We start from the raw sequence: 23654 nt of genomic DNA on the forward strand, positions 1-23654 counted from the left end.
TCTGTTTTTTTCCACAGGCAGTTCAGCTTTCTCAGGAACAGCTTCAGAACATAGAAAAGAGTCAGAGAAGTCAACATCACCGTATTTGTTAGGGGTTGTTCAAATTACAAATTGTGCAAACAAAAACAAGATATTGAAAATAAGCAGACCTCAGTGCAACGAAATGTCTTTCCAACACTGGCAAGCACAAAGACCAACTTTAACATTAAAAGGTGTAAAAACAAGTACAAGATGTTGAAAATAAGCAGACCTCAGTGCAAAAAAGTGTTTCCTACACTGAAAAGCACAAAGGAAAACTTTAACATTAAAAGGTGTTCAAACAAGTACAAGATATTTACAATAAGCAGACCTCAGTGCAACAAAGTGTCTTTCCAACAAAGACAACCACAAAGACCAACTTTAACATTAAAAGGTGTTCAAACAAGTACAAGATATTTACAATAAGCAGACCTCAGTGCAACAAAGTCTCTTTTCTAAACTGAAAAGCACAAAGGCAAACTTTAACATTAAAAGGTGTAAAAACAAGTACAAGACACTGCAAATAAGCAGACCTCAGTACAACAAAGTGTCATTCCAACACTGACAAGGACAAAGACCAACTTTAACATTAAAAGGTGTAAAAACAAGTACAAGATGTTGAAAATAAGCAGACCTCAGTGCAAAAAAGTGTTTCCTACACTGAAAAGCACAAAGGAAAACTTTAACATTAAAAGGTGTTCAAACAAGTACAAGTTATTTACAATAAGACGACCTCAGTGCAGGAAAGTGTCTTTCCAACAATGAAACACGCAAAGGCTAACTTTAACATTAAAAGGAGTAAAAACAAGTACAAGACATTGAAAATAAGCAGACCTCAGTGCAACAAAGTGTCTTTCCTACACTGAAAACCACAACGGCAAACTTTAACATTAAAAAGTATAAAAACAAGTACAAGATATTGACAATAAGCAGACCTCAGTGCAACAAAGTGTCTTTCCTACACTGACAAGGACAAAGACCAACTTTAACATTAAAAGGAGTAAAAACAAGTACAAGACATTGAAAATAAGCAGACATCAGTGCAACAAAGTGTCTTTCCAACACTGAAAAGCACAAAGGCCGACTTTAACATTAAAAGGTGTTCAAACAAGTACAAGACATTGAAAATAAGCAGACCTCAGTGCAAAAACGTGTCTTTCCAACACTGACAAGGACAAAGGCCAACTTTAACATTAAAAGGTGTAAAAACAAGTAGAAGATATTTACAAGAAGAAGAATTCAGTGCAAGAAAGGGAGGTGAGGGTGTGTGTGTGTGTGTGTTTGTGCGGGGGGCGGGGGTTCTCACCTTCCACTTCACTGACATGCATCACCATCCAGTTCTTCATGAGAATGGGGGGGGGTTGAGAGGGCGATGTACTCACCTTTACTGACACGCTTGGTATCAATCAATCAATCAATCAATCAGTCTTTATTTATAAAACACTTTTCATACAAAAAATGTAGCACAAAGTGCTTTACATAGTTAAAAACAGCCCACCCCCCCTTCCAACTCACTCCCCACGCTCTCATTAAAATAAATGATGTGAATACACACATATCCCCCCCCCCCCCACACACACACACACACTTAAAGAGTAAAAATTGGGCTGGGTTCGCATGAGCCAAGTGAGGAAACACTATAACAGGGAGCCGTCTGCACCGGGAGCCGGTCACAGACCGCAGCCTCCAGGCTGGGCACACAGCAGGAGGGAGGCAAAGGAGCCCCCCAGCCAGGCTGAGAGGACCCCCAGAGACCCAGCAGCCACGGTCGATCACAAACCCGGTGCAGAGAGCCCCCTCCGAGGAAACACTGGAGATATGACACAATAGGATATACAGTGGGGCAAAAAAGTATTTAGTCAGCCACCGATTGTGCAATTTCCCCCACCTAAAATGATGACAGAGGTCAGTAATTTGCACCAGAGGTACACTTCAACTGTGAGAGACAGAATGTGAAAAAAAATCCATGAATCCACATGGTAGGATTTGTAAAGAATTTATTCGTAAATCAGGGTGGAAAATAAGTATTTGGTCAATAACAAAAATACAACTCAATACTTTGTAACATAACCTTTGTTGGCAATAACAGAGGTCAAACGTTTACTATAGGTCTTTACCAGGTTTGCACACAGGTTAAGATACTTTAAGTGACCTATTTGGGTTTAAAAATTGTACTGATATCTGGAAGGCAAAAGAGCATCAGGCAGGAAATCTATGGAGCAGTCATCCTGATAACCTCAGCCACATCCCTCTTACTTTGTTTAAGGGTATTTTATTCACTTAGTACCACATGACTGTGGCCTTGTGTTATACCCACTCTGCTGCAGTGATGCTGCAGTCAAACACAAACATTGTGATTAGACATTCAAGAAGAGCCTCTTAAAGATACTCTGTGTCTCTTGACCTAAACACATAATCTGGTTAAATCCGATTTATGTTCATTAATGCCCCCAGTGTAAATTAAAGTAATAAATTGGTTACTGATTAATTACAGAAGTACGTTGGTGACCATAAAGATGTAAGCCTTTGACCATCGGGATAAAATGTGGTTGGAAAACTTAACAATCATTGATAAAGATTCATCAGTAGCTCGAGCAAGACCAAATTGTTCAGTTTGCCTTTTTGCTCCCCATCAGGTCACTTTCACCATGTGACAAAAACAACTCCCCACTGTACACACTCAAGCCACCAACAACTTTCTAAATCCTCGATAAAAATCTGACAGGTTGCAATGATGCTCCAAATAACTTTTTGTAAAAGAAATACACAGAAAATATTGTGAAAATTGGTTTATTTTATATCTCCTAGTTTTAACTGAAGAGATAAAAACATGTATGAAATATCACAAACTGCAGTATTGTATAAATGCTTACATCCTGCTGATGCAATGGAGACATCTTCTAGTGACGGTGTACATCCGTGTGTGTGTGAGAAGGTTCCTAAACTCACTGACATAGAAATGGATGTCCACAACTCCCGCTGTGCAGGCGGGGTCAGGACCCTCCTCACGTTGGGTGAAGAGGGGTGGTGCTGGGGCCGGTCAGATATAAAGTGCTGAGAGTGGATCTTTGGTCCTCTGTGCAGCTCTGTCCACTCTCAGCTGTTCCAGGATTGCTAAAGACACTGCCCTGCAAAGCAATAACACAAGAAAGTTGTCATTTGAACACAAAACAGATTTTCATTGTTGGTAGTTGCAGTATGTTGTTAAACACAATTTAAATCCAACATACACACATGAAAACTATAAATAAACTTAAACCTACAGTGCTGCTGACATCAAACCATGACTTATACCAACTACTGGAAGAATTTAGTCTTCAAGACAGTTTTTAGTCAATGTGAGGTGATAACTTACATAGTTCGAAAACAGCACCACTCTCCAGTTTGTCCTTTGGTCATCCATCCTTCTCATCAGGTCATGGTAAGGCTGTCGTCTGGGTGGGGTGTTGAGTGTCTGAAGTGCTGAATGCTGGGAGATGAAAAGTGTAAAGCAGCTTTATTGAATTTAAAGACAAAAAAAAAATGAATTCACAGATCACTGATTTGTTAAATTTACTTTTCTTCTCATGTGTTTTTATCTTACCTCTGATCCCTTAGCCACAGGCTATACCTTATGTAAAAAGAGACTACTGTCAGTTCACTACATCATTTTTAAACCTATTCTACTTATTTGTGTTGACATTAAGTATGGGCTGTCATGGCTAACCAATGGACACACCTGCAGCCGGAGTTCTGGCAAGCAAAAGGTGACAGTTTATTTACAAAACGGGAATCCACACACGCGCTCTCCTCTTCAGCACAATAACCGCCGCTACTCATGCTGCCACACTCAGGGATCACAGGGAAGGGTACATCACCAGCTCCGGGGAAATGTGTACACAGAGAGCACGATTAGATCCAACAGGCAAAATACACAGAGAGAGTTTGCTCAAGCTGTGATTCAATGTTCCAGCGAAGACTGCTTCGTGCCGAACACTCATACGGAGCTCCAGCAGATCAGCAACAGATGGAGGCAATCACCGCAGGTGCATGGGTCAAGAGGGAGAGCCCACAATGAGCTGTGCCCAGGCAAGCAGGAGAGAATGATTTTCAAAAACACATTTATTCACTTAATAGTGAATCATACAAAAATTCTGCTCAAACCAACACATTGCTAAATAAAAGTTCAGAGTTATTTAAAGTAAAGAGACTACCTTTATAGTCCCAAAGATTTTGAAAAACATCCAGGCCATCCATTTTGAAATAATATTTATACTCTAACATCACTCTTGCTCTTAACATACTCTTGAAGAGCTCTACACAATCAGTATTTCGTCCATTATAAATTTTATATTTTCTACTCAAGTAAATTACCAACTTTGCTTGACCCAAGAAAAAATTGATACATCGTCCCTTTTTCTTCTTCCTTTTGTCATATGAAAAGCCAAAAATAAAACCCACTCTTTTGAAAAAAAAAATTAAATTCTACAAAGTATTTCCAAATACCATTAAGTACTGAAAATGAATCCATTAACCCGAAACACTGTACAAAACAATGAAAAATAGTTTCTCTCATTGAACAAAAAGGACATTTATCTGAAACCCCATGATGGACACAAGAGGCAACTGGTGAAGGCAACTGTAGCTTGCCTTCACCAGTGTATGAATGTGAGAGTGAATGAACGGTGGTATTGTAAAGCGCTTTGAGGGGTCCTGAAAAGCGCTATATAAATGCAATCCATTATTATTATCATCATTATAAGAGCATTAACTGCAATGATACCATGTAAAATTCGCCACTGTAAATCACCTGTGTTCTTAGTTAATGGTGGCTTGTACAGCATCCCCCATACAGGTGTCACATCAAAACCAACCTTAAAATGTTCTCTCCAAGGCGTATGATTTTTACCTTTTAACTTTATTCCAGGAGCTTTACCATTTTCCATACTCGACAAAGCTTCCTGCAGTTCTTGCAGAGTTGAGGCAGGCTCCAAGACGATACTGTCGTGCTCTGAGACCTCTGGCAAGTTACTGAGAAACTCTTCACTAGCCACGGAATCTTCTCTAAACTCGCTGACATACAGCTTTGAAAAATAATCAACAGCCTTTTTCTGTAATTCAGTGGGTTCAGTCAGCTCTTTCCCATCCTCAGATTGAATACAGTGAATACGGCGATTCTGTCCATTGTTTTTTTCCAAACTAAAGAAGAATTCTGAGGGAGCATCCATTTCAGCAAAATTTTGAAAACATGAATGGACCAGGGCGGCCTGTGCTCTAAACCCTAGCACATCACCCAAAACAGCGTTTTTACTTTTGAGTGCCTGAAAATGGTCTCGATCTCCTGTGGACTCACTCAAATTTTGAAGATCCACTACATCAGTCTCTAATGTTTTATATAGATTTTAGCATCTCACTTATGTGTATTGAACACAGAACTGCTGAATTTCTATTTTACCAATATCCCACCATTGCTGCAAGGAAGCAAGCTGACACTTCATAGTTCTCCATTGATAAATGAGGACCTTTCCACAAATGTTTTTCCATGTGATGATGTCCTCTTGCTTTTTAATCTAATGACTGCACTGACTTCTTTTTCATTAAATGCTTTTCTTTGTAATCTGATGTATGTCATGCATGTATTATTTTAAGACAGGTGGGGATTATGTGTCCTCACTCTGTCTTCACCATTAATGACCTATTTACTTGGGTGTGACTTAACCAATGAACCAGTACAAACCTGTTATATGTCAGCTGGTTTATCCATGAAGATGTGATTGGTTAATTGGAATTTTTTTCTGTTTACTGTTTTTAATTTAAGCACACTTCTACTATGTAGCACAGATTAACTAATTTGTCTGGACCTGTGGCTGCAGAATGTGTGAGGTGGTGAGAAGACCCAAACACAGGAGAAAAGGAACTACTTAGCAAAAAGCGAGCTGTTTATTTAGGCTGAACATTAAGGTACAAAAAAATCCCCCAACCAACCAAACAAACAAACAAACAAATAACCTAAACTGGGAAAATACTAGGGACATGGACCCTGAGAGACACAAAAACTGATGAGAAGAGACTCGGACAAGGGTCAAGAGGCCACTGAGAAAATTTATACACAAGGGGAAGAATAGACGAGTGGAGACAGCTGGGAAACACAGCAGAAACAAATAAGATATAATGAGAGACAAGGAGTATCGAAATAAAACAGCAAGTACCACGAACATATGAACGTCACACTAGGACAGGGATTAGGGAACACTGCAACATGACAGACTAGAGAGACAAGGACAAAACACAAAAAGAGAGGAACATGGGAACAGGTAAGAGAGACAAAACACAGAGATATGAGTAAGACCTAGAGCGAGAGAAATAGAGAGAGACCGCGAGAGAGGGAGAGCGATAGACAGAGAGAGAGAGAGAGAAAGAGAGAGAGAATGAGGGTCACACAGAGAGGCAAAGTGAGCAAGACAGAGCGAGAGAGCGAGAGAGTGACACAAGGAGGTACACTAAAATGGAGACAAGACACTGAGGACAAGACAGACTGAGAAAAGCTAAAGTAAACTAAATACCCTAAAATAAACCTGAATCAACAGGGATAAACTGCATAATCAGAAGAATATAAGAACAAGAAAGATTAAAGATTAAATTACCAATAATCATCCCACAGATGTAATATTATCTACAGCTACTCTTAGTACCATTGATGTTAGGTTAGACTCTTTTTCTCCAATTGATCTTTCTGAGTTAAGTCATAATTACTTCCTCCAAACTATCAACGTGTCTTTTAGACCACATTCCTACAAAACTGCTCAAAGAAGTCCTGCCATTAATTAATTATTTGATCTTAAATATGATCAACCTATCTCTAATAATCGGCTATGTACCACAGGCCTTCAAGGTGGCTGTAGTTAAACCTTTACTCAAAAAGCTATCTCTAGACCCAGCAGTCTTAGCTAATTATAGGCCAATCTCCAACCTTCCTTTCATATCAAAAATCCTTGAAAGAGTAGTTGTCAAACAGCTAACAGATCATCTGCAGAGGAATGGTTTATTTGAAGAGTTTCAGTCAGGTTTCAGAGCTCATCACAGCACAGAAACAGCTTTAGTGAAGGTTACAAATGATCTTCTTGTGGCCTCTGACAGTGGACTCATCTCTGTGCTTGTCCTGCTAGACCTCAGTGCAGCGTTCGATACTGTCGACCATAATATCCTATTAGAGCGATTAGAACATACTGTAGGTATTACAGGTACTGCACTGCAGTGGTTTGTATCATATCTATCTAATAGACTCCAATTTGTTCATGTAAATGGAGAGTCCTCTTCACACAGTGAAGTCAATTATGGAGTTCCACAGGGTTCAGTGCTAGGACCAATTCTGTTTAAATTATACATGCTTCCCTTAGGCAGCATCATTACAAGACATAGCATACATTTTCACTGCTATGCAGATGACACCCATGAAGCCATGAAGCCAGATAACACACACCAAAACTGCAGGAATGTCTTAAAGACATAAAGACCTGGATGGCCACTAACTTTCTGCTTCTTAATTCAGATAAAACTGAAGTTATTGTACTCGGCCCTGAAAATCTTAGAAATATGGTATCTTACTCTGGATTCTTACTCTGGATGGCATTACCTTGGCCTCCAGTAATGCTGTGAGGAACCTTGGAGTCATTTTTGACCAGGACATGTCCTTCAACGCACATATTAAACAAATATGTAAGACTGCTTTCTTCCATTTGCGCAACATCTCTAAAATTAGAAATATCCTGTCTCAGAGTGACGCTGAAAAACTAGTTCATGCATTTATTACTTCCAGGCTGGACTACTGCAATTGATTATTATCAGGATGTCCAAAAAACTCCCTGAAAAGCCTTCAGCTAATCAAAAATGCTGCAGCAAGAGTGCTGACAGGGACTAGAAAGAGAGAGCATATTCCTCCTGTTTTGGCTTCCCTTCATTGTCTTCCTGTTGAATACAGAATTGAATTCAAAATCCTGCTCCTCACATACAAGGTCTTAAATAATCAGGCCCCATCTTATCTTAATGACCTTGTAGTACCATATCACCCTATTAGAGCACTTCGCTCTCGCTCTGCAGGCCTACTTGTTGTTCCTAGAGTATTTAAAAGTAGAATGGGAGGGAGAGCCTTCAGTTTTCAGGCCCCTCTTCTGTGGAATCAGCTTCCAGTTTGGATTCGGGAGACAGACACTATCTCTACTTTTAAGATTAGGCTTAAAACTTTCCTTTTTGCTAAAGCATATAGTTAGGGCTGGACCAGGTGACCCTGAATCCTCCCTTAGTTATGCTGCAATAGACGTAGGCTGCCGGGTTTTCCCATGATGCATTGAGTTTTTCCTTTCCAGTCACCTTTCTCACTCACTATGTGTTAATAGACCTCTCTGCATTGAATCATCCATCCATCTTCATCCGCTTTATCCGGGGCCGGGTCGCGGGGGCAGCAGCCTAAGCAAAGAGGCCCAGACCTCCCTCTCCCCAGCCACCTCCTCCAGCTTATCCGGGGGAATACCAAGGCGTTCCCAGGCCAGCCGAGAGACGCATTGAATCATATCTGTTATTAACCTTTGTCTCTCTTCCATAGCATGTCTTTATGCTGTTTTCCTTCTCCCACTCCAACCGGTCACAGCAGATGGCCGACCCTCCCTGAGCCTGGTTCTGCCGGAGGTTTCTTCCTGTTAAAAGGGAGTTTTTCCTTCCCACTGTCGCCAAAGTACTTGCTCATAGGGGGTCATATGATTGTTGGGTTTTTCTCTGTATTTATGAAGCGCCTTGAGGCGACTTTTGTTGAATTGAATTGAATTGAATTGAAAGCTAAACTAAGAAACTGTTGAGGGCTTTTTTATGAGAGAGAAGACAATATGCTCCAATTTTAAGTTTTCACAATTTATCATCGAAATATTTAGAATTTTTAATTGTTTTACATGGCGCCATGGATCTCCTTTCTCTGGCTCAGAGACAAAGGCACTGTGCCAGGGCGGTATACACTTTTATGAATCAAAGAAACTGAATGTTAACATGATTGGTCAAATGAGCTGAGAGTGGCCTTAGGTCTCATACCAGCTCATGTTTCTTCTTCTGCAGCTCTCTGGGCATCTCGCTATATGGAGACGCCCTTTTGCAGGCAACACCCTCGTTACCATGACAACCACCTCTTATGCTCTGGTCAGGCCTGTAGAGTTAAAGAAGGGGTGTAGAGTGCATGCCATAACAACAGATTTATGATCAATGCCACATTCCTGTGAGGGTTTGTGAGGAAGTGCTGTATCTGATAGTATCAGAGTAACACTCTACTTCCAAAACTTACCTACAATACACTCTATACAGTATGGAAAAAAACAGAAATTTGCAATGCCAATCATGAGGTATTAGCCCTAAAGCAAACAAACATTTGATATGTTTCTCATGTTCTATTGTGAGTAAAATATGGGTTTATGAGAATGGCAAATTATTAAATTCTGTTTTGTTTAGTTTTTTTGTTTTTTACATTTTACACAGTGTCCCCAGTTTTTGTAACTGGGATTGTACTTTTCAAGATTGTTTTTCTACATACATCTGTTTGGTTTATAACCCACAGAGAACAATAATATGTGACAAGAGATGAAGATGCAGGGCCTTAAGCAACAGTTATAAAGTGTTACTACTTATTCCATCTATGTTGCACTTGTAGCATATTGCAAATAAGAATCAGTAATAAAGTAAAAATGAAAAAATATGAAAAAGTTGAAAAACATTTATCTGAAAATGGATCATGTTGATCATCCATCTTGATTGATGAAAATATATAATTAACACCTCCATTTTTGAGAGCATTCTTTATTTACAGCATTTTTTTCTCACCTGCCTGAAACTTTTGCACAGTACTATATATATATATATATATATATATATATATATATATATATATATATATAGAGAGAGAGAGAGAGAGAGAGAGAGAGAGAGAGCGAGAGAGAGAGAGGTAGCAATTGATTAACTAAATTAACTAAATTATTTTTTGCGCTTACAACCCACAATAGTAAAAGATAACCTGTGACAAAAAAGAAGGAAAAATGTGAAAAGCAGGCATATGAGCTGCTTAGACTTCAAACATTACCAGCAAGAGTTTAAGAAATTGTTTATCTTTGTTTTATGACCATTATGTTTATCGTCTTGTTGTCAGTAGAAGGACAGAGATCAACGTTTATATAAACGTTGATCTCTGTCCTTCTATCTTGCATGTCAAATCAGAGATAAGAAACTCTTTTAACTAACTCACATTACAATGAAATCCCATACATTTGATAATGGTGCAGTAATACCAGTGTTGTTAACCAAACCTGATGTGTTTAAAAATTTCATTCACTTTGAGTCCATATATGATTGGATTTAAAAGAGGATGGAATAAAATTGACTGAAACGTCAATGTCAAGCGTACAGTGTTTGATAGATCAGATTCCAGTCTAACTATAATTATATCAAAGAAAAAAAAACAGGAAAAGTTGATTAACACCAGCAAGTGGGGTAAACATGTCTTTAGAGCTTTTCTCCTTGTTTCTCTGCAACAACTGTAAGATATTCTTAGAATTCTGATATATGAAAAAAGTATGAAAAGCATTGGTAGAAAGGTCATATTTATCAACATGACCACACCATATATAGATATTACAACCGAGGGCACACACTGAAGCCTGTAAAATGAATTGTTACAAAAAATTGCTGTCAGAGTAAAGCTACAGAGTTTGACATTCGAATACAGCACAAATGACACTGCAATCTCAAAAGCAGGTATAAGCCAAGCTAAAATCACACATACATAAATAGTTATTCTATTCATAATAACTGGATATTGCAGGGGTTTGCATATAGACACATACCTGTCATATGCCATTGCTGCCAACAGTAAAAACTCTGACACAGCTGAGGTGTAATATGAGAATCCTTGGAAGAGACAGAGTGGATACGATATAGTCTGTTTTTCAGACAAAACATCAGATAAGAGCTTCGGATAGATAATCATGCTGTAAAGAACAGAGTTGATTAACAAAGCTGCAATAAAAATATACATTGGCTCATGAAGGTTTTTGCAAGTCCAAATAAGGTACACTATAATGGAATTAAAGCAGAGTATCAGAATATATAATGTGAATATAACCACAAAATAAAGATATCTGTATTTGTGCAATTCTGCAAACCCACCAAGAGTTAACAATGTTACATTTAATTCAACATCCATTAAATAAACAATGCTTTAAAGTACTGTAGTAATATATTTCCTGCACTGAACTAAGAAGGTAAGTAATTGACTCTGTTTTGTGGCTTTGTTTTATCAGAAAACCTTCCATCCTCTATGGGACTCATTAAGTTCTCTACTAACATGTAAACAACTTCAGGGAATCTGACGAATTGACGTTTAGTCCTATGCACTTCATTTTGTTTGCCCATCCATTTGTTTTAAATCCCTGGAACTAGTATAGGATTAGTATAAAAGCAAAGAAAAAAAAAAACACGGAAACCACGGAAACCACTACTGCCTTCACACTACATTTTCTCAAGTCTCAAGCTTATCGCGTTCAGTCATCCTCGTGTTGTTAACACTTGATATAGCTATATCTATCACTACAATCATCTCCCTCTGCTTTTCGACCACTATTATCTCTGGCTGGATAGCCATCACCAGTTTGTCTGTCTATATTAGGAATCCCCACACTTAGCTTGGTCATTTTCAGCTACCTTGGGTGATGACCTCTGGACTTCAAGGACATATGCTGCACAAATGTTAATTGGTATACTTGTCCTGCCTGCTAGCATCTTGCACTCTACTCTTATGTGCTGGAGTGTTTCAGGCCAGTCTGCCAGGGGTCTTACCCGGTGTGGTAGAACTAAGGTCATGTCCAAATTCATGGGCTGCATCCTCCTGAGGACCTTCGCGGTCTACGTGGGCCGGGTCCTCAGAAGGTCGGGTAGGCCGGAAGTAAACGGCTGGGGAAATTGGACGGTCTAGGCTTCTGATTAGCGTCACCGCTATCTCGGTGGAGTTTAATAAACTCGGCCGTCTGCTCCTTGCTATCTAAAATATAACAGGACACTGGCGGAAATTCTCGACTGTCTCATACTTCTGTTTAATCAGTTTTCTGTTTGATGTTTATTCAGCTGTGTAAAAAACAAGGAGGAAACCACCAGGGGATTAATAAAGTTTTATTCTAGCTAATCTAATCTAATACCTTTAATCTCAGCCAAACCGATTGACTCACGAACAAATAAAACACTGAAAAAAGCCCAGCAATAAAATTTTTAGGTTGTCTAAGTGACTTATATATTACGTTTAACCTGAGTAGTGAAAGTCTGCGGTGATCTGAAAATGATGTGCCGGGAGTTGTGCCGTTCTCGGCCGCATCAGTAACCCTCGAGCTCCCGGCTAGCTATCGAGCTGGTGGGTAGCAGACGTCTCTGAAAACGTCGAAGCACTTTTGCAAATATGCGATATCTTGATAAACCGAGCAGATATTTGATGTTTACACAGCTACTTTCTTGCCTGAAAATATGTTAAAAGTTTATTTTGTGACCCAGAAAGATTAGTAAGAGTAATTTTAAAACTTAGTAACGACCGCCATTGTTGGAAACTGGAGTTTGGCTGTGATATGGTAGGTGTCGAGAAGGGAAATTATTTTACTGCTATTGTTAAATAATTGTCATTATTACCATTGCATTAATAATATAATCTGCAGCATGGATATTGCATTCAGAGGTTTAAACAGTGTCTCTTTCAGAAAGACTGAGTTGCAGGCTGACAGGAAGTTGTATGCAGAAGTGAAAGCAGGAAGTTATTTTGAGCAGCAGGCTAAGACGAGGCTTTAACAATGTAACAGATAGCTTTAAGAAGGCCTTAAGCAGTTATGACTATTTTATACACAATGCATATCTGTGCTTATTAAAGAGTTGGAGCTCGGTCAATTAATTGGGGGTCGGAAGCTTTGTTCGGCGCGATGTTCGGACAATCTATTGTGCAAGTGACTTGGAGCCATAGAAGGAATTGCAATACATGCTTACAAAACACTTATATATCAGATCATTTTATATTAAGGTTTTAGTAGAGGTTCTTGGTTAAAATATTTATTTAGTAGAAGACATACACATAGTCTCAGTGAGCTTCTGGTCTGGTAAAAGGTCAGAAGTGCGAGAGGTGACATCGAGGCTGAGTGAGGTCGTGACACACACACTTTAAATTAGATTTATTTAGAGGATGTTTGGCTGTAACTGCAAAATTGTCTTGGTAAAAGAGGAACCGTTTCTTGGTGTCTCGGCAAGAAAGAGGAATAGGATAAGAACTGAAAGGTACACAGAAAGTACCAAGCCATGAAAATAGAAGATGATTTTCTGGGTGAAAAGTCATGATGATGTTGATCTGATCTATGTATAAAATGTACCGGTGACGCATGAAGGGGCGTCAGTAAATAAACCCTGATGCTATAAAATATCTGTTCATGCTTTGATTAAGTCGAAGACTACTTCCTGTCTGCGTACAGAGTTGTCTTCCCACGCGTGTATTCATTAAAATCATTGTTTGACCAAAGATCCTCTGGACCATGGGTGGTGTGTACTCTCCTTCCTCAACTTTGAATCTTAACATTTGGGGGCTTCGTCCGGTGGTTGAGGAGGGAGGATTGGAGGTTTAGATGGAGAAATTTGGTGGTCTCTGAGGTGGTCTGACGGGCAGACATGAATTCCAGTGGTCGAAGTGAGTGGGCATAAGCCGGCTTATCCAAAAGGTAAGGCACTACCTGTTGAATTATTTCCAAAGTGTGCCAAATTGGATATGATAAAATTTAAGTCTACTCACTAAAGTTACTGGTGGATGTCTGTTTTGATTTTGATGAAAAATCTCATGAGTTGAAGCAGTTAGAGTTCTGCTAAGAAGAATGAAGAAATGAAAGCAGTAAAGTCTGCTAAAGCAGTAAAGTCTGCTAAAGCAGTTAGAGTCTGCTAGGAAAAGTTTAAATACTGGGTTGAAGTCCCAAAGAAATTGAGTTAGAGTCTCAAGTAGTTTGGTAGGGAATTTGGTCATTTTGTGGGTTTAAGTCCCGGTTGGTCATTAGGTCAGACCTTTGTTGGTCATTTTGTGGGTTAGAGTCCCCATTGTCCATCAGGGTCGATCTGCCTCAGTCATACACTTGTTTTGGGTGTTGATTGTTGTTTCAAAGTATTATAAATTATTTTAGGACGGCAGTTAGAGTCTGCTAGGAAGCGCAGTGCTCAGAGGTAACGCTTGCCAATGCCAAGGACGCTTAGGCATTGTCCTCGAAGAGGGATAGTCAGTTGGTCACTGTGGAGTTTGGGGCACTCCAGAATCACTAGGAGTTAGAGTCTCCTTACCGTTTGGAACGGTAGTCTGCGCTTTTTTGGTCAGGAGAAGTTGGACTTCGGGCGTGTAACTTTAACTTAACACTTCGAGGTAAGCCTTGGCTGTGAAATGCCAAAAATAGAGCTTCAGGTAAAGTTTGGGTTGGTTGACGCTTTTAAATTGAGTTAGGGATTTTAGAAATGAGGCCAGAAACAGTTAAAGTCTTGATACTGGTTAATTGGTCGCAAAAAACTCAGGGAGTTTATCCGCTGGGCGGTTATTTTAAATTTGTCTAAATTGGTTAGGCGCTAAAGCTGACAGATCTGACAGTGGTTGTAAATATAAGATGTCTTTGTAATATAAAATAAGAGATCTCTGTGTGAAAGGAGTCTGAGGCAATGCTGTTGCTATTTTTAGACGGTGTGTGTGAGTGAAAATGCAAATGAGTAAGCAGTGAACTGTTTAAGCCACAGTTGGTTTTACAAATACTGCTGCAAACATTGTAGAGTGTGTGTTTAAGATGCCATTTATGTTTATTAGAGGACTATAAATAAAGTTTTGAGTTGCCGTAGGGGATGCACACTAACTGACTGAGTTTGGATGTAGATATATAAATATATTGAGTGCACTGTATATACTTAAGACTAACACATCACTTTCAGTAGTAACTGTTCTCCAGCATTAGTTGCTGGTGGGTTTTATTTTTTCAATTTCTTGTGTGTGCGGTGAGAATTAATGGAGGTTTCAATTTTTTGTTTGTTTGTTTTTTACTTGCTCTTTTTGATTATGACAAGCATGTCTAAAATACTCTTAGGAAAGTGTGTTGAGTTATATTCCTTAACTCTAGTCACAGTTTAAGTGTGAATGCGGTGACTAGAAGCTTTGACATGATGAATAAAGGTGTGAGAGGTATTTCTTGGGTGATGTAAATGTTAGATATTTTGATACCACGGTAAGCATTTACAGGATATTGTTTTATACAGGAAAACTGTTACTCAATAAGGCCGATCTACTAGTTGTTTTTCTCTTTCTCTGTGACCCAAGAATTAATGTGAGACTCACAAGCTGGTACCTCAAGGTCGAAAACACCACAGAGATGAGACCACTTCCTTACTCCCATCCTCCCTTTTTCTTTATCTCCTGGAAAAGGCTCGTTAAAGGCTAGGTGGTTTGTTTCAGAATTCACTGATGAAAGAACTCTGTATTCTATGTCTAGGAGTGTATTTTGCTGGGATGATCATAAATTATAGCTGAACTGATAAACTACACACAGGATACTTCTTGGCTCACAAGGCAGGAAGACGTTTCCTTATTTGGTCTGTACCGGTTTGAACTGGGAAAGCTGACACACGAACCTTTTTTCATCTATATAAACTGCTGTGTATCAAATAAACCTTTGAGTCGATTTGGGAAGACAACCTGAAGCAGTCTGTGTTTCCTTGTTCTCCCAAGCTGCTCCCGACGTCGTAACTAACCCAGCTGAATGGCATACCTGAGTGTTACTTTAAATAATTAGGAATCTTATAAGGAAAGGACAGAACTCTGCTTATCGCTCACGCCACGGAGGAAACCCGGGAAGGCAATTTCCTTCAATTTTGGTGTCAGAAGTGGGATTGCTGACAGAAGGTAAATATGTGTCTTTCATATTTATATAAAGACCTATTATACCTCTCTCAGTGATCGATCCATAAAAAAAACGGGATATGCTGACGAAGTTTCACTTAGTGATCCAGAGAGATACACTGACTGACTTCCTCAGTCCCCGAATAAAGAAACGGGATATGCTGACGAAGTTTCACTTAGTGATCCAGAGAGATACACTGACTGACTTCCTCAGTCCCCGAATAAAGTAAATTAACCCTTGTGTGGTGTTGGTGGACACAGGAAGTTGCCTGTTGTCTTGAATATTTTAATTTTGTTTAAAAAAAATAATAATAATTAATTGTTTAATTAAACGTACGTTAAAAAGTGAGAAGTTGCTCACTTAGAAAAGTGACACAGAAAGTTGCCTGTTGTCTTAAATACTTCTCGTTAAGTGAGAAGTTGCTCACCAAAGAGTGACACAGGGAGTTGCCTGTTATCTTGAAACGTACGTTAAGAAGTGAGAAGTTGCTCACTCACAGAAAGCTAGTAAATAATTAAATTTAATTTTGTTAAAAAAAAAAAAAAAACGAAAGAAAACTGAAAACGGGTCTCACAGACCCGATTACCATACAAGGGTTAAAAGCAGTAAATTAAAAGCAGAAAGAACACAGGAAGTTGCCTGTTGTTTTACGAGAAGTTGCTCGTTAAGCGAGAAGTTGCTCGCTAAGTGAGAGTTGCTCACACAAACAAAAAATTGCTAGCAATAAATTTAAAGTGACCTCAGCTGTGCCGCAGCGAAAATACTAACCTAAATCCTCCTAGCGTGTAAACCCCTCTGGAAATCACTGAACATGGGTCAGAATTATTCAAAGACCACAGACGGGTCCGATAAAAAAATCTAAAGTACCTGTAAAACCAAAAATTAATAAAATACAAAATAAAGTCTCAAATAACGGCTCAGTATAACTCCCATTTCCGGTTACGTGTAACCTACGTCCACGAATCGGTGAAGACGTCCATGATCACGTATCCAGAACATGCGGGAGTGCTTATGTGACTGACTTTGTTTACAACTTAAGAAGTTCAATGCATTCTAATTTCTTTTCGGAGCCTTATCCCGAACGATTATCGCCAGAAAACAGGTCAGTAGAAATGTTGAATATCATTTGTGATAAGAAAAGTAGTCTGCTTAAAAAGTCCTGTAGAAAATATATGATAGAATGCCGCGACGTGATGCATCAAATGTTACCGCTATGGACAAAAGGAGGGTAAATAATGACAAAGTCGCCGATTTCTTTAAGAATCTAAAGAAATTCCTGCTAACAATGTCCAGAGACAAAATTGACTTAAATGCAGTAACTATGTGTAAACAGAAGCCTGATGAATCTATCCTAGTATTCATAAAACGCTTTATGCACTGTTGGACAAGCTAGAGGTGCAAATTCAGCTCAGTTTTCCAGCAGCCGCAGACACCCAAAGCAAAAATGAATTTGTGTATTTAATTTAACATAAAGGGTGAAATGTTTGCTGACACTGATAACAGCTTATGTTTTCTCTGCCCTATGTACCGACATGATGGAGAAGGAACATCCTCTGTGTCAGCTGGACCCTCAGCAGAGAATGAACTCAACATCCTTTTTGTCCGGTACTCTATGTCACACACTGTGCCAAAAAAAACGTGTACAGACGCCACTAACAGGTAATCCCATGACTGGGAGCCACACTTTTGTTTCTCTCACACTGTTCAACAACATGATAACTGCTCACACAAGTGAAGGTCAAACAGTGATTTTGTTACATAACTCAGACATAGGTTACGAAATATGTCGACACATAGATCTAACCTACCCTATCCACTGTACTATTTCTGCAGTTACATTGCCAGCTGAATACCAGAATATGACATTGTGGTCTAAAAGTGAGAATGATATAGGATTTATTGACTGTACACTTATCACGTACACCTATAAAACACAAAAGCGAGTATATGTCAAGCAACATCCCCTCTCCACGGAAAAAGCCGCAGCTCTAGATGTCATCATAGGAGATTTATTGACTACAGGAGTAATAAAGCCCACACTCCTGTCAATCCTGTGCCAAAGCCTAACAAACCTGGCGTATGGCGTTTCATACAAGACTTGAGGCAAATTAATGCAGTCAACATTCCTCTGCCACCTCTCGTTTCAGATGTTCACAGCATATTGACATGCATTGCATACACATTTTACCGTGGTGGATTTATGCTCCACTCCTTTTTCTCAGTACCTGTGACACACAGCCGTTATTTGCATTCACACATAGAAATAAGCAGTACACTTGGACTCGTTTGCCCCAAGGCATGATAGACAGCTCTGCTGCTTTCTCAATGGTGCTTCACTCCTCCAGGGCTGCACCCTGATCCACATGTGGATGACCTCCTCCTCTGTGCTGAAAGTGAAAAACTATGTCAAACTGCTACACACATGCTTCTCCAGCACCTCCAAAAGACTGGCCACAAAGCATCAGCAAAGAAAATGCAGTACTGTCAGACTTGTGTTCAATATTTGGGATTCACACTGTCTCACGGAAAACGTTCCATGACTGCAGACAGGGTCAAAGCTGTGACCTCCGTCCCTCGTCCCACTACACAGAAGGACATGTCGTCCTTCTTAGGCATGGTGAACTATTGCAGACAGTGGATACCAGACTGTTCTTTTCATGACCACATTCTGCGTGACTGTTGTAAAAAAAGACAAGCCTCCTCGAATACTGTGGTCCACAGAAATGACTGCCTCTTTCAATGCATTACAGGGAGTGCTGACCTCCGCCACTCAAAGGTGCTGCCTGAATTGTTCGGGAATGCCGGCCTGCCTGAGGGCAGTAGCAGCTTGCTCTATCATGATAAGGGACTGCGAGAAGCTCACACTCTCACATGACACTATTCTACACACCAATCACCAGGTCACGACCATTGTAGCAAACATAACTAAACAACATATGCAAATCTCACTATAAAAGCGAGCAGCACACCTGATTCGCCAGCACATTTATTGATCCTATGCTGTGTTCTTCTGACCGACAGGATGGCTCAGACAGGCTTGATGATCATGACTGCATGACACGTATACAGGAATCCACAGCACCACGTCCAGATTTAGAGCAAACACCTATCCCAGACTCAGCTACGGTTTATGTGGACGGGTCCTGTTCAAGGCCGAATGACAACTCATTTCTTTGTGGCTATTCAGTGGTAACAGTGCCTGACATCATACTAGAGGCTCACTCATTACCATTTCACTCAGCACAAAAAGCAGAGCTCATGGCTTTAATACGCGCCTGTGAGCTACATTTGGATAAGCATGTGACAATTTACGCACACAGCCGCTATGCATTTGGCGTTGTGCATGACTTTGGCACATTGTGGAGACAGAGAGGATTTAGATCTGCTGATGGAAAATAAATTGCTAAATTCTGATTTTGTTCAAAGACTTTTTCAGGCTATACAGCTGCCATCGGCCGTTGCAGTTGTAAAAACGAAAGGACACAGTACAGCTGACACAGACGAAGCAACAGGTAATGCCTTAGCAGACGTGACAGCCAAGGCTGCAGCTGCATCACAGCTCCCACCGCCGCAGGAAGTATTATCTGTGCCCCTACAGCTGCCACTTGTTACACTCCCAGACTATTTAGACACAAATGTTGATTTAAAATTTGTACAAGAGCGAGCCTCTGCATAGAATAATGACTGTACCTTAGATGACAGAGATGGCTTATACAAAATCTTAAGGGTTTGATTGCCCTCCCATATTCCCTGATGCCAGTCCTTGCCCGACATTTTCACTGTGTGAGTCATGTCGGACAAAGAGGGGTAATAGGGGCAATAAAATCAAGATTTGTAATTGAGAAAACATGACATGCAGTAAAAAGCATATTAGCAACCTGTCTAACATGTGCACGAACTAATGTAGGAAGACCAAAAGCAAAACATCAGCATTTACCATAACCAGATTTTCCATTTCATACATTACAAATTGATTTTACACATATGCCAGCACAAGGAAGCATCAAGTACTTACTGGTAATAGTGGATCAATTTAGTAAATGAGTAGAAGCTTATCCAACCTCAAAAGAAACTGCACAAGTAGTCTGTCAAAAGTTGAGCAATGAAATAATACCCAGATTCGGAATACCTCACCAGATTAACAGTGATAGAGGATCTTCATTCACATTAGAAGTAATTCAAAAGTGTGCTAAAACTTTAATGACCTGGGTCAAATTACTTACTCAAGTCCTGTGTGAGATTGGAATGACTCAATCTGCAGTAACCAAATTATCTCCATTTGAAATAAGACTATTTCCAACACCATGGTCAGCTTCCAGAGGGGCACCGCTAGTAGAAGGTGATGTATATTGCATTGTCCACTGATGTTCACAACCTGGTAGAAAAACTGAATAATAACTATCAGAAAGTTTGTCTCTCTCAGCTTTTCCCCTCCACAGTTCCACCAGTGGAGACAAGGAGACGCATGTTGGAGAAGCCACTAAAACCAAGGACACTCTGGGAGGCCGCGTTTTCCAGCCCCCAGGCTTTACTGGCAGTGACGAAGAACCAGCATCCTCACAGACGGACAACCTCAGTGGATTCATGCCAGCAGGGTTAAGACCAGCCCAATCGGACCATCTCAGGCGTCGGATCAAGCAGACGACATCTCCGGCGAGCCAGCGCCCGGAACTAGAGCAAATAAACACACGGGTAGATGACATCTCCGGCGAGCCAGCGCCAGGATCCAATTTACACACACACACAATCACTGATTAAGACACAACGTCTGAAAGAACAACAACAAGGTACTCAAACATCCAGCAGGAACAGAAAGCCAAAAGTACCACATGATGTCTAACCTGATAAAGCCAGACTCATTTCATCCTGATAATGGAGAAAATGAAATGCCCATTGTCATCATACGACGCTTATTCAATGTCTCTCGAACCTGGGACCAGGCCAGGAGACAACTGAAGAACTGTTTTTCTTATATACTTTCTCATATATTTAGGTTATTTATCATATCTATCGCATTAACCTTAGGATTTCTCTTTGCTATTTTGTATTGTAAACTGCAACCATGTTCACATTTCTGCAGGTCATATTTTGCTGACTATACCTCATGCTCCATTTTGCAAGACACCTACTTAATGCACTCCTCACGTTCCCTAAAATCAGTAAATAGCAACATAGACGCCACTAATAAACCATCTTATGCGCCCTCTAGAACAGGAGCTAACGCCTGGTATGAAAATGCCAGAACAGCCGCTCGTGATTTAGGAAACAGTAACTGTTATGTCTGTTCAAAGGCTAATCCAGAACAGGTAATAGTAGGATACCCCATATCCGGTTTCCCCCTCACTGAGGGACTAGAGAAAATCAGCGGAAATAATGCTCTCTTTGAAGACGCTTTACAGTTGACTCTGAGCCCTCTCGACTGCCTACTTAGACACACACACACACCAACTAACCCTGAGACTCCATTAGGCGAATTATTGAAGTTATCTAATGACACCGCAGGGACCTGCGCCCCAATGAAACGCCCTAAGAATAGGTTAAAGCCCTCACTGCCCTTAGGACAGATCCCTCTCCATTTAATACTAGTATGATATGTCTGCGCAGACTAAAGTTAACTGGCCCAGACACACACATAGATTATACAAAGGATAACTATACATTCTTCTCTGACTCCCCAGGTGCACGCTGTAATGAGACATGGCTAGCTGTCTCTATGGCTGAAGTTTTATCATATCTGGAGGAACACACACACAGTTCAAGTTCGAGCAGAGATTCGATCATTGTTCCCCCAGACGGTGTATTAAATGACACTGACTGGGGGGAGTTAGTTAAATCACACATGGTCACGCGCCTAACTAGACCAATCCCACGTGCTTATTGGTTGTGCAATAATACCCTTAGATTAGCTTTACCTGTTAATTGGACCGGTACCTGTGGTCTAGTAACCGTTGATGTATGCTGTACTTTCATTCCCAATAATACCGCCCCTAACGGTTCATTCACACAAGCTATGAATAATCTTGAAGCATTGCAGATAGAACTAATTGCCAATGCAGGTCACGGTCAGTGGCTACATAAGTGGCTACAGGACACGTTTGGAAGATGGAAGGAACTAATTGTAGCCTTTGTAACCGCTGCAGCATGTTTTTGATGATTATTGTCTGTTGTGTGGTACCCTGTGTACGTTCAATGATAACCCGTATAGCTACTAGTACAGCTACTTCAATGTATTTGCAATTGGCACAAATTGACCCAGATTATGTGTCAGATGTCATCAATGATGTTCCTGATGTGTATATTGAACATTAGGTTGTGAACTATTACATTTTATGATTTGCTTTTTATATTATGTTATTACATTTGTGATTTTTCCTTTCTATTTGAGTTATTATTTTTTTAAAATAATAAAAGAGGGGAACTGTTAGATATTTTGATACCACGGTAAGCATTTACAGGATATTGTTTTATACAGGAAAACTGTTACTCAATAAGGCCGATCTACTAGTTGTTTTTCTCTTTCTCTGTGACCCAAGAATTAATGTGAGACTCACAAGCTGGTACCTCAAGGTCGAAAACACCACAGAGATGAGACCACTTCCTTACTCCCATCCTCCCTTTTTCTTTATCTCCTGGAAAAGGCTCGTTAAAGGCTAGGTGGTTTGTTTCAGAATTCACTGATGAAAGAACTCTGTATTCTATGTCTAGGAGTGTATTTTGCTGGGATGATCATAAATTATAGCTGAACTGATAAACTACACACAGGATACTTCTTGGCTCACAAGGCAGGAAGACGTTTCCTTATTTGGTCTGTACCGGTTTGAACTGGGAAAGCTGACACACGAACCTTTTTTCATCTATATAAACTGCTGTGTATCAAATAAACCTTTGAGTCGATTTGGGAAGACAACCTGAAGCAGTCTGTGTTTCCTTGTTCTCCCAAGCTGCTCCCGACGTCGTAACTAACCCAGCTGAATGGCATACCTGAGTGTTACTTTAAATAATTAGGAATCTTATAAGGAAAGGACAGAACTCTGCTTATCGCTCACGCCACGGAGGAAACCCGGGAAGGCAATTTCCTTCAGTAAAGTAGGATGTTTTAAAGTTTGAAAGTGTTTTTAATTTAAGAGATGCATGAGTGATGTTATAAGAGTTTAGTTTATTTAAAAGGTGTGTGTGAGAGGATTATGAAATCATTGTGTGAATGATGCTACATTTTAGGTCAAAAGTTAGTAGAATTACAGAGGGTTTGTAGATTGTAAATACAAAATAAGTTTGATTAGCCTGGAGAAACAGCAAAGCAGCTTGAGCTGCTCTGAGCAGCTGCGTGCGGTGTGTGTGTAACAGGAAATGGTGTGGGTGACAGGAAGTTTGCATGCCCATATAAGGTGATGTGTGAACAGAGGAAGTCTGAGAGAGAAGTGTGTGTGTAGGCAAAAGGCAGAGTGTGTGCGTGAAATAAGGGAGTATTGTTTTTACATCAAGGTTTAGTAGAACTAAAGTAGAACGTTACAAACAAACAAAAGAAGGAGTCAGAAGTGAGCAATGAAGGAAGCAGCTTACATTCCTTTAATTTCCAGAGCCAGTGTGTTCCCTCCCCTGCCCACTTGGGCCCCGTATCAGGCGAGTATGGAAGGCTGGATAGCCCATGACGGGTAAGATCCCACCTCGAAACCCTGGGACAACCTAAGGCAGGCACAG

The 23654-nt window shown here is 40.1% G+C and overlaps 2 protein-coding genes and 1 long non-coding RNA gene across 4 annotated transcripts in view; 1 reads left to right on the forward strand and 2 right to left on the reverse strand.

Annotated features, from left to right (window-relative positions):
- The window catches only part of LOC113007434 (syncytin-A-like), a 445664-nt gene that overhangs the window by 407798 nt on the left and 14212 nt on the right, over positions 1 to 23654 (forward strand). The window lies entirely within an intron of this gene.
- Positions 3062 to 5071, reverse strand: LOC113007443 (uncharacterized). Its single transcript, XR_003269908.1, has 3 exons — positions 4907 to 5071; positions 3374 to 3487; positions 3062 to 3146 (listed from the first exon to the last, which is right to left on the reverse strand). It is a non-coding gene; the product is annotated as an uncharacterized LOC113007443 (long non-coding RNA).
- Positions 10322 to 11227, reverse strand: LOC113007330 (olfactory receptor 10J4-like). Its single transcript, XM_026143772.1, has one exon. It carries the CDS (start codon positions 11225 to 11227, stop codon positions 10322 to 10324), a length of 906 nt encoding a protein of 301 aa, XP_025999557.1.

The sequence above is a fragment of the Astatotilapia calliptera genome, chromosome 16 (genome assembly GCF_900246225.1).
Source record: "Astatotilapia calliptera chromosome 16, fAstCal1.2, whole genome shotgun sequence".
Lineage (NCBI taxonomy): Eukaryota > Metazoa > Chordata > Actinopteri > Cichliformes > Cichlidae > Astatotilapia > Astatotilapia calliptera.

Excerpts from the sequence above, each read along its gene's own strand:
- LOC113007330 (XM_026143772.1), bottom strand. The coding sequence starts at position 11,227 with ATGGATGTTGAATTAAATGTAACATTGTTAACTCTTGGTGGGTTTGCA.